Raw genomic sequence first — 12,091 nt, 5'->3', positions numbered from 1 at the left:
TAATTTAATTTGCTTTTTTAAGTTCAACTAATTTATTGATTTATTTTGCTTATTTACTTTCAACTAATTTATTGATTGTACTTATTAAATAACTCTTTTTACAAAACAAATAAAAACCACTTGACATACTTAAAAATTTAAGATTGTTTCTTTTATTTAACAAAAGTAAATAAAATAAAATTTTAAACATGTAGGTAATTTTTTTAACTATTTTCAAAAGCTGAAAATTATTGCTTCGTTAAATCTAAGAGGATTTTTAGCTTTCTTAGCTTCTAAATATTGGTCAATCTAAGTAAGAATGTCTTTGGAAGTTTCATCTTTAATTTTATTATCACTATTATACATTTAGTAAAGAATTTAATTTAAAAAATAATAAATTTTATTTTAAATGATTGATTACTTTAAATACAACGAAAATTGTTTTGTGTATTCATTATCTTTAATAGCTTAAAATAGTTAAATAGCCCCATTATCATCTATCTAATTTTTCCTTTTATTTATTAAATGTTTATTATTAAGCTTCATTCATCAAATAAATATTTTAGCAAATTACGATAAGTTAATTCTCATTTCTTAAGCTTATGAAATTTGAATCAACCCTTGGTGTAAAAAGACAACTCCTTCATATGAAATATTATTATATCTAAATATTTTATTAATTAAATTTAGTACAAAATACTTTATCTCATACCCTTTATTCTAATATAAAATATCAATTAAAAATAAAAATATCTTCAGGGATTTCTTATTTATGATATAAATTTTATTTTCTTACTGTAAGCTTAGCTCCAAGTTTTTAATAACTTTGTTTTTTGATAGATTATCAACTATACATTCAATGCCTTTGTTGCCTATTTAATTGTTTCTTTTGATATATTTAAAAGAAGCTAGGTTAAATTTATCAAAATTGTATGTTTACTCTATATGCAATTTAAGGACCTTTATGGATACATTCGTTCCTATACCTATAGTTAGCTGTTTGACTCCATCAGCTCCTAAGTGATTATTCCTTCAATTTAATAAATATAAATGAATATATTATCTTTTAAAAAATATTTATACTTCAGATTTATAGAGAATGTGTCAATATATTTATTGGTTGCTATGCTTTTACTTAAAGCTTTAATACCTTCATGCTTAATGCTGTTATTTCTATATATATTATTGTGTTTATATATGTTAAATTAATATATTTAAAAATATTACGCCATATTTAGTTTAATGTTTTTAATTGATTTACTGGACTCTATAAGTTTCGCTATAGACTTAATTGTAGTATTTCCTAATTCACAATCACTATTGCATAATTTTTAGTATTATAATTTGATAAATAATGAGAATATGAATTATTACTTGAAATTCAGACTAAGCAATGTAATAGGTTTAATATATCTAATTGATTTGGTTATCATTTCACCTCCTTTATCTTAAATTGCTAATTTGCTATTTTAATTTGAAAAAAATTTACTATTTATAGAATATCTATAAATAATTATTACGACAAGTTTATTTCTAAGCTTTAAGCTGTTTAGTTATTCTATAGAGATTTTGAAATTTAAGAATACAAAGGTTCTAGGTCATCTGAGCACCATTGTTCTCTAATTTGTACAAATAATATGTAAAAAAAATATTTCAAGTAGATTTTATTTGGGATATTTACTTTAATTTGATTGAAGTAGCTCCTTCTACTTCCTTATAAAGACTGTTGATGTTTTACTCTGAAATGACGAATTCAAGAGGTTTATCTTTGACTTCTACCTAAAGAGTAAATTATTTTACAACACCGTGAGTATCTAAAAGTAGTTTATCTAAATCCTTTAGTATTTACTCAGCTTACTAAAGACTGCACACACTGTCTTCATTTCCATCTAAAATCTCAAAGAAAGATTTTGAATCACTACTATCAGTTACTTTTAAGCTCTTCTGAATAGCAACAATTAAATTTCCTAAATTATCTTGATTGCTTCTTTAGTTGTATTCGTCAATAGCCTCCATTAGTTTTTATTGTGGAGTGCTTCCCTTTATTTAACATAATAAGGAGTTATTACATTAGTAGAAATTAATAGATTTATTGAATTAAATTATATTAATATTCTAATTTACTAGATTCAACTTTTATTTTAGCAGTGTCAGACTTGAGATAGAATTATCAATAATTTTATAAAGCTCTTCCATTTTTGATCTGTATGGCTTATTCACATAAAGATAGTTGTTTTGTTGCAAAAGAGGATTGATTTCCTTAAACAAATCCTATAGTGAGATCATCCAGTGATTTTTTTTATGAGTGTTCTTATTGACTTCTCTAAAATCGCAGTCAACACATAAAATGATAGACTTATCTTCATTTTTTTGCTCATCATTAATACTTTCTTTAGGTTCTTGATTTTGCTTATCACTTTTTTTCTTACCCTTTTGCTTTCTATTTTCGTTCTCCATCACTTTTGTTCTACAGCCCTTTCTTACCTCTTAAATAAATATCTTGTATTTATAAATATAATTTTTTTTTTGAAGTTTTTGTAAGAATTTATTATATATTATAATATATTCTTCACAATTAAAAAATTATTAACAATTTTAATTAAATAAGAAAGAGAGAGCGCTTACATATTTTATAAAAATTTTTAAAAACAAATCTAATAAAAAATATCATAAATAAATAAATAAAACCTTTTTTGTATTTTAAAAACAAATCTAATAAAAAATATCATAAATAAATAATAGCTTTTTTGTAAAACAGTACCTATAATATAGTATTAGCAATTCAAATATATTTTCATAAAATGATTTATAATTAAATTAATTATTGAGTATTTAAAAAAATAAACTAGTAGCCTTTATATATAAATCAACAAATAGTAGTTTAGGACGGACTAGAAAGTATTAAATAAATGTGTTTTAACTCTAAAAAAAATTTAATACAGAGTGGTTAGTAGTTTTTTATGTTTAATATTAATCGTTTAGTAGTTATTTTCTAATATTAAGCTTTTAGTAGTTGTTTGTGTATTAATAATTAATGATCAAATTAATATTAATTAATATAATTTAGTATGAGCAAACAAACAATCATTTTAGAGCTGATTCATTTTATTATTACTATTTCATTTGCTCTAATTCTTTTAGTAGTTATTTTTTAGGAGATTTTCCAGGAGATTTAGCTGGTGAATTAGTATTTGATTTATTCTTTAAAGTCTCTTTGTTCATAATTTTTTAAATAACACTTTTCAAATTCAGTTTATCTTACTCCTTTTAGTCATCTGAAATTTGTGTATTCCTTTTCATAGTTACTCTTTTTATGAAATTTATTGATTCATCATTCATTTTATTATTTTATCTTTGGCTGTTTGTAGGAGTGTTATTTTATATTAAGGATTTTCTTTTAAACAATGAGACCACTCCTTATAAAACATTTTGCTATTACTATGATATCTATTATTACTGCTGTTAAGCTTATTGCTGAGCAGAATTTTAATTGCTAGAATTTTCTTTTATTGAGAAGGTCTCATACCTTTTCTTCATCAAAGCAAGCATACTTTCTATTTTATAAGGAAGTTGAATAACAATTCTTTCATGCACTTCATATTCTTCAGCTATTTCGCCTAAGGGAACCATAGACTTCTTTTCAGCTAAACGTGAAAGGGCTTCCAAAAATTCTACAAATTACATTTAGAAATGTCTATCGCTATTCAACTCATCAACCTATGTCATCATAGCTAAATTAAATGATATAATTATATCACGTTCTACGAGCAAATCATCCAATAAATCAAATTTATATACCATGTCTTTAAACTCCTATAGTGACATGCTTTTTGTTGTAGTAAAGTACCTTTTTTCATTTTTTCTTGAGTCAGCAAAATTATTATATAACGTCTTTAAAAATGGCAAGTATGCTTTGAGCTTTTCGTCGCATTCTTAATTCCAGTATCTATTTTAAATATAAATGAATTTCATTAATTTTAATATAAAAAAATTAGATTTCTATAATTTATATTTATTTACCTTATCTTTCTCCATTCCTAAGGTGAATCAAATTCATAAAGGTGGTTCAATAACCCTTCTTCATAAAAAAACATCTTCATAGCTTCAGCATTTGCTTTTGCTTTTTCATTACGAATATATTTATCAAGTGCTATCCTACCCATAACTTCTAGGAATTCATTTCTAATAAGAGCTTTATCTGGATTTCTGTACGTCTTTGCTTTCAGAGCTATATTAGAAGCAGAAATAAAGTTAAAGTCTATATCTCTTATAAACAGTAAATTGTTATCAATTATTTGTGCCTTTTAAGTAAAGTTAGAGAAAGGATTCTATGTAATGCAGAACACATCGTTGGCTATACCAGTACAAGATAAATATTTGTATGCAATACGTAGAAGTGGATAAACACTTTAAAGTATTTTTTTGCAATCTTCAATATCTTTGCCTTTTTCCAAGAGTTTAGGTAGTTTTGATGTTTGCCAATCAAATTCAAAGCATCTTTTATCAAGAGCATCGGAGTCTGGTATATAATCTCTAAAAAGAGATATACCTCTATGCCATTAATCAGTTTTGCTTATACGGAAATAGGTTTCTGGTTAACGTGGTTTTGCTTTAACATTAGCTTCATAATCTCTCTTTTTAGAAATTAACTCCCTACAAACTTAAGTTTCTATATAATTTACGTATGTAGGTGCATGATACTCTATTATTGTACCATCCAAGTATTTTACCTTGAATTTTTTCTTAATATTTTTACTCACTTCATCTAGAGCTTGCTCAATTTCTTCGTTCTTTTACTCCTACAACTCTTATTCAGATATTTCCTATTGTTTACTTGTTTATTTTTTCCCTTCATTTTTGTTACTTTCTTTTGTAGTAGGAGTTTAATCCTATTTATCTTTCTAACTTTTAGAGTTTTGCTTTTATTTTTCTTTCATTTTAGATTTTTCTGCTTTGTTACCTTTTTTATTCTTCTAATCCCCTTTTTTATCCTGTTACTGATTTTAAGAATTTTTATTTTCATCTGTTCCACTTTAATTCGCCTATTATGAGTGGTGGTGGATAGGGATGTCATAAAAATTCAAATTGATCCCATCTGGTATTTAAAATTCTTAAATTTTGTAATCTTTTGAGAAGTATATCACATTCTTGCAAGGGTCTGAAAAGAAGAAAGTTATCTTCCTATTAGGAGGGCACATTCGATTTAAGAAAAAGCAACTTGGGTCTTCAGGATCTCTATCCATATATATGGGTTAATAATCCTCAAAGTCAAGATGAAGAAACACGGGTTCTCCTGTAAACACATCACTTCCAGTTTCCCTCATTTCAAATCTTATTTCAGTCCATCCGTGACAGATCCAGCAATTATCGAATGCTTTACAGTCAAATGACTGCAATCTTTTAATTATATAAAATAAAAATATTAATTTTAATTTAATTTGATTTATTCTCTTACTTATTAGGACCTTTAGTTTTAACACTTTCAATTCTTTAAGTTACAATTTAAATATCATTTTAATGATTTTCTTCATACTTTTTATTTTAATTTTCTGGGAAAAAAACAAATCCTCTTGGATCTATAAGAGCCTAAGACTCATTACCTTCCAAATGAACTCTAAATATTTTAATTAAAATTAAAAAAGTATTTTCAAAAAAATATTTGAATTACCCAAACAACACTCTATTTTGTAAAAGAGCAGTTGACATATCAACACATTCTTAGTGGGTGAACTAATTATATGAAATATCAAGATGCTTCACAGCTGATTCTAAAACATTGCAACTCTAGATTATCTTCATGCCACATTTTAACTTAGGAATACTACCTAGTCCATTATGACTTAAATCTAGAACCTTTATTTTAATAAATTAAGTTGATTTTTGTTTTTTGTAAGAAATATTTATTTACCTTAATATTTAGATTTTCAGAGAGGCCTTATGCAATTAATATACCTCCTTTTGATGATATTTTATTCCAATGAAGATATAACTCTTAAAGATAAGAGCTTTTCATCAATAATTTTTTGATGAAATCACAGCTTTAATCTGAAAGCTTATTATGAGAGATATTAAGTACATAAATTGACATATTTGAGAAAATATGAGGTATTATTACTTTGAGACCAATATCAGTGATATTATTGTTTTCTAAGTTCAATTTGCGAAGTTAATTAAATTTTTTAGAATCAAAAAGAGGAATAAGACCTCTTGTGCCTTCTGCACAAATGTTATTACTAGAAAAATCGATAGAATGAATGCTTTCTGGTAAATTTCTACTAATTGTTAGTATTGCAATACCATTTAAATGATTATTTGAAAGATTAAGTGTATGGAGAAACTATAAATCTTTGTGACCAAATGCTTTAGCTAACATTTCAGAGTAATTGTTTCTTATATTTTGATGAGATAAATTTAACTTTTGTTTAATTTTACCATCTTTTTTACTTTATATGGCATCAAGATTAACTAAGCTTATGTTATTAAGCAGCTAATAATTTTCTAAATCATCGTTTTGAACTTTAAGTGACTGTCTGTTTTTGAAGCCTCCTTAAGCTAAGTCTATTATTTTAATTTATCAAAAAAAATAAGGAAAAATGAAGAATAAAATTTTAATTAAACATATTCATTCATTCATTTTCTTTAAATTAAAAACTTTGAAAGAAACATCTTTTTGAATTCTCAAGTAAATATTCTTATTTTTAGTGAATAAATTTCATTTATATTATTATTGATTAAAATTTATGATTAGTTATCAAGGATATTATTTAAATTAATTTTAAGATTTCATAAAAAAAATGTTTGATAAATTTAAATTAATTTTTAAGTTTAATAGGAAATATTTTTGATAAATTTATGTTTAAAACTTCATACCATGAATTTTAAATTATGATTTTAGTTCTGCTTAATTTGGGACTTCATCTTTATCTATGTTTACTAATGAAGGAGAATCAACTTGCTTGGTATCTTCAATATTCTAATAAGATGTATCCTTAAAATTTCTTGCTGAATAGGGAAATTAATCTCCTTCAGTTTTTGTTTGTTAGAGAGAGATTATACCCAATTTTCTTGGAAGAAGAGTCTTATTTTTCATAGTCACACTTAGCATTTCTTCTTCTATCTTGTTAATACTCTAAAAATACTTATTTTCTTCAAGTATATTTTCAATGTTTTTATAACTTTCATGATATTTTTTTTAGAGATTATTTAAATTCTTATTTTAAGGAGTTTCTACAAATGCAGATTATAATTTGTTGCTACTCTACTAATTTTAGTTATTAAAATTTACTCCAGAATCTTCATTAAAATTCGATTATCTATTAGTTGGGCTTTCGTTTTGATATAATTCACTAAGACTCATCTTTAACGGGTTGCTTTCACTATACTGAGTATAGTTAGGTATTTAATTAAGAGTCTTATTAGGCGTGTAATCTATTTATTATTTTGCAGTTTACGGGTTTTAATAATTTGAACTACTTATTTTTGAATCGCTAACATAAAAGTTTGTGGTTGTTTCAGCTTTCTTGACTCTTATAAAATTGTTTAGAGAATTTTTATTCTACTACTGCAAACTTTTTCTGTTTGATTTGTTGATAGAATTTAATTCTTTTAATTCTTTTTTGAATTTGCTCATTTCCATCATAAGTTTGTTTTTTGGAGGAGGACTTAAAGGAGATTCAAAAAGAGATTTTCCACTTTTTGAGCTACTAGAAGAGGAACTTGATTATCTAGTCTTAATATTTTCTAAATTTAAGTTAATATTTTAGAGTCTTTTAGCAGTAGAAGTAGTAGCTGAGTTAGAAACATTCTAATTATTTGGTGTAGCTACTTGTGTTGATGGAAAGGCAGCAAAATTTTAAGAAGTTAATTATGAATAACTTTAAGGAGTCTTTCCTCCACTAACTACTTCAGCTAATTGCTACTTTTTTTGCTATTAAACTTTTTTCAAAAAGGGGCTAGAAAAAGTTTTTGATAGATTAATATTCTTTGGGACTTTATAAGATTAAGAATTTGATAGATTTGTCAGATCTTTTGTGGGAGAGTGTATTGAGTGCTATAAATTAGAAAAAATTTAGTAATTTGAAGAACCATTAATGTTGAAATGAATTCTATTTTTTAAATCTCTGCTTTCTCTTTCAGAGACAGAAGTAGATTATTATTGCTTTTTTATTAAAGGAATACCATTTTGCAATTTTTTTTCTTCTTATTTACCTTTAAATATACTATGGGAAATTTACTGAGGTATTTGTGTCAGTGAAGTAGCTTATACAGAACTAACGGCGGAGTTAAATGCATAGTAGTTCTATACTTCTTAAATACTCAAACGCTTTTGCTATTAGCCTGCGATATTTTTATTATTATTGGTTATTTCTTTCTCAGATTAAGGCATAAGTAATTACTATCTCTCTGTCATAAAATTGTTACTAAGTTCGTTATTAATAGGAGTGGTTTTAGCATTTTTTTGCTAAATACCAAAAGGATTATTTTAAGTAAAGGGGCCCTATTGTTTTCTAAATGAATTTGATATGTTATTCTCGCTATTTATAACACCTGATTTATTAATTTGTGATTCACTATTATTAAATAGAATACTCTTCTTTTTCAAGCTAGATTTTATATCAAACTAGTTTCCACTATTTTGCGGTTCTTTCTAGCTCGTTGGCATAGGGTTCATGTATTGATAATATAAATTATTATTTTAAGAAATCTATGGAGAGAATTGCAATTTTTTTGGAGATCTAAAGTTTTATTGGCTCTTATAGTATTTCAGCTATGACCTATCAGTAAGAGGCATCTATAACTCGCTTCTTGCTGTTTATTCAGATGAAATATTTCTATCTTATAACTAATTTGAAACTTAGTTTTGATCGCTCTCTTCTTAATGCTTTTACTAAGAGAGTTAGTTCTATTTCAAGTTAAACTCACGAAACTTAAATGTCCTGCTATTTCTTGCACTTTCGCTATTTATATTAAATTACTTTTTTGAGCTCTCATTGTTTGTCCAACTCTAGCCTGTTTCAAAAAAGTAAGACGGAGATTGATTTAAATAGCTAATAGCCATATCCTTACTTTATTGAATATTTAACTATGGCACGGGATTAAATGTCATCCTTTGCATATACTCAGACTACTATGAATAATTTGCTTAAAAGGGAGGAGAATTATATTACTAGTGTTCCGCCATTTTAATGGTGTCTTATAATTAAAAGTGCTAATCCTAATTCGGATTCATGGAAAGCGAATTAATCTAGTGTATGTCTTTTGATATTAAAGTTTATAGTTTTAAATAACGATTTATGACTTTACTCTTACTTTTAATGTATCTTTAAAAGTATAGATAATTTATATAGATTTACAATGATTATACATAATATAAAAATTCTAATCACTTTTTTTTTTACTCAAATTTCTTTGATTGATGATAAAATAACAAATGCACTTATTACTAATTTTTAATCTTAGTTTTATTGTTTAAATTTTTAACCATTGTCAGAGAATTAACCTACGATTATAAATCAATAAGGTATATAACAACATATAATGATAATATGAATTTACAAAAATCAATTGAAAAATCATAAATAAACTATCTTCCTTAACTTAAATCGAACCTATTGAGATCCTCTAATTTATTTCATTCATCACCACACAAAAATAATGCTATCCTTACATTATCTTACCTTAATTTATATGTTTAAGTTTTTTAGCAAAATTTAATTAGTTGTGTTCCCATATTTATTTAGTTATCTTTACTTAGGAAATTGGTTGGAGCAGCATTTACCATAAAATATTTAAAATCTACTAGTAATAATTGTATTTTTAAAATCTATAAAGAATTTTGTGAACTAAAATCAATAAATAGTTAAATATAATATAAAGAATTAAATGATTAAAATTAATATATTTTAAAAAATAAACTGAATGATCTTTGTAAAACTTTTTATATACATATTTTAAGACATATTTAGACATTTTATTTTAATATAACGCACATTTTATGAAAAATACAATATTTGGTAATAGAGAAATTAATCACATTTAAATACCTTTTTTTATATCCTTCCTTATATGTTAATGATTACAATTAAAATGAAGAAACTAATTAAAAAAGTAAAAGTATAAATTTATACTTTAATTTCATTTCTTTTGAAAAATAAAAATTATTTTATTGTATTTTAAGAAAGAAGTAATTGTTATATTCATTTTTTAGTTTATTATTGAACAAATTAGATATTATATTAACCATAAATTTGTAGATAACTCTATTATTCATTCCTTAACCTTTTTACCTTAAGCTATCTAAATTAATTATTTAGCTTCCATAAATTCTTTTATTAAGATCTATTTTTCATTTATAACTTATAGTGGTATATTTTTAAAAGGATACAATTGAATTCCAATAATAAAAAATTTCTAATTTGATTAATTATCAACTTATATTTATTAGATCAATCATTTTTAGCAATATTTTTAAATTTGTTTATTAGCATTTTAATTTTGAAAAATATTTTATAAAAACAAAATTTTTTGAACTATTCTGCATCTTTTTAATTTTATTCAATTTTTAGTAATATCTTTTTATAACTAAGTTAATCATAAAAATTTGAATGAAAAAAAGCTAACAAAAAGCAATTTATATTTTAAACTATTCAATTGATTATAGTAATATTTTTATAAATAAAAATTTGTAGCTATCTTCTAAAAAATAAAATTAGATAAATTGAAATAATTTATTTTTTGTTAAAATATTTTGCATTTTTATTATCTTCATATAATATTTGATACTTTTCCTATTAGTTAGACATTTATTTATTTATTAGTAAAAAATAATTATTTTTAATATTTAATAAAAATTAACTTTCTAAGTTTTATAAAAATGATGCTCTCTAAGCACACAAAAAATCTTTGACGTTATAAAAGTTAAGACAAATTATAATAATCGTAGGATTTATACTAAATAAAGAGATCATCATTTTTTATAATGTTAAGCATTCTTGGATTATTTTACTATTTTTAAAGTAAATTAATTGATATAATTTAATAAAAGAATATGAAATCTCCAAGACCTTTCATTTCATTTCACTATTAAACAAACCACATATAAAAACCATATTAAAATAAGATGATCAATTAAAAATAAATATATATAAAATGTAAGTTGTTTTGCATTTAAAGAAATTTATTTTTACTAAATTAGATTTTTATATTTTTTAAAAATTTACAAAAATGTATGATCGTATTTATATGAAGTTAAAAATTAAATTATAAACGAACATACAGGTAAATGATATATATTGCATGTTAAACTAAAAAATACTATAAGATAAAATTTGATTTTAGATTACAAAAATAAATTTTTAACGGTTAAATATTTTTTAAATGGTTTCTTGAATATTATTTGGCAACTAAATTATATTTCTAATTTTAACCCAGGCTTTAAAAAGTTTTATTAGAAATAAAATATTATTTTTCATAAAGTGAAAATATGAAGAGAAAAATTAATAGTCTATGACGAGTTATCAAACAATTAGAACTTAATTTTATATTAAATAAAAATATCCTTCTAGTAGTAGGAAAGTAATTAGACAGAATATTTAAATAGTTTTTATAATTCTATTCTTATAATTAAAAATTTATGGCTGCAATCATATAATAATACAGATATTACATATATTATTCATAATATATGAGGTATTTTAGATGATGACTTTAATGTTACATTGATTGTTAGTTAAGCAATCAAATATTATCCCCTTTGAGCTTAAGATTTGACGAAAATATAATTTAAAAGTCTTGTTGAAAGTATATATTATATTATGCATTATCAACTCCTTTGATTGATTAAATTCTGAGGGGGATGTAAAATAGAAAAAAGACAAGTTAAAATAGATTATAACTATAAAAATTCATTCAATTTTATATGTTACATCAAAAAAAAGATTAAGTTTTTAAACATAGCTATCATAGTTACTACTTAAATGACTAATTATTTAATTTTAAATTTTATTAAAATAGAATTTATGAATTCACTAAAAAAATTTATTATTAAGTTATCAGATAGATTGATTGATTGATTATCAACTCTGTTTCGAAATAATAATGTTTGGAGTGTACT

General features: G+C 23.6%; 2 protein-coding genes across 2 annotated transcripts; both read right to left on the bottom strand. All coding sequences in view use genetic code 6, as the record gives it.

Moving 5' to 3' along the window:
- Positions 1–213: 213 nt before the first annotated feature.
- TTHERM_00853060 (hypothetical protein) lies at positions 214–2,436 on the bottom strand (the record flags this gene model as incomplete). Its single annotated transcript, XM_001026312.2, has 11 exons — positions 214–334; positions 401–490; positions 554–643; positions 776–865; positions 920–1,009; positions 1,063–1,152; positions 1,207–1,296; positions 1,354–1,443; positions 1,500–1,598; positions 1,661–2,019; positions 2,104–2,436. The coding sequence occupies 11 exons, from the start codon at positions 2,434–2,436 to the stop codon at positions 214–216; spliced, it is 1,542 nt and encodes a 513-aa protein (XP_001026312.2).
- Positions 2,437–3,063: 627 nt separating this feature from the next.
- Positions 3,064–9,277, bottom strand: TTHERM_00853050 (hypothetical protein; the record flags this gene model as incomplete). Its single annotated transcript, XM_001026311.2, has 6 exons — positions 6,850–9,277; positions 5,888–6,537; positions 5,648–5,832; positions 5,435–5,593; positions 4,000–5,376; positions 3,064–3,925 (listed from the first exon to the last, which is right to left on the bottom strand). The coding sequence occupies exons 1-6, from the start codon at positions 9,206–9,208 to the stop codon at positions 3,064–3,066; spliced, it is 5,592 nt and encodes a 1,863-aa protein (XP_001026311.2). The 5' UTR covers positions 9,209–9,277.
- Between the last annotated feature and the right edge of the window lie 2,814 nt (positions 9,278–12,091).

Source organism: Tetrahymena thermophila (assembly GCF_000189635.1).
Source record: "Tetrahymena thermophila SB210 genomic scaffold scf_8254034, whole genome shotgun sequence".
In the NCBI taxonomy this organism is placed as follows: Eukaryota; Ciliophora; class Oligohymenophorea; order Hymenostomatida; family Tetrahymenidae; genus Tetrahymena; species Tetrahymena thermophila.
This window is presented reverse-complemented; position numbering and strand designations above follow the sequence as displayed.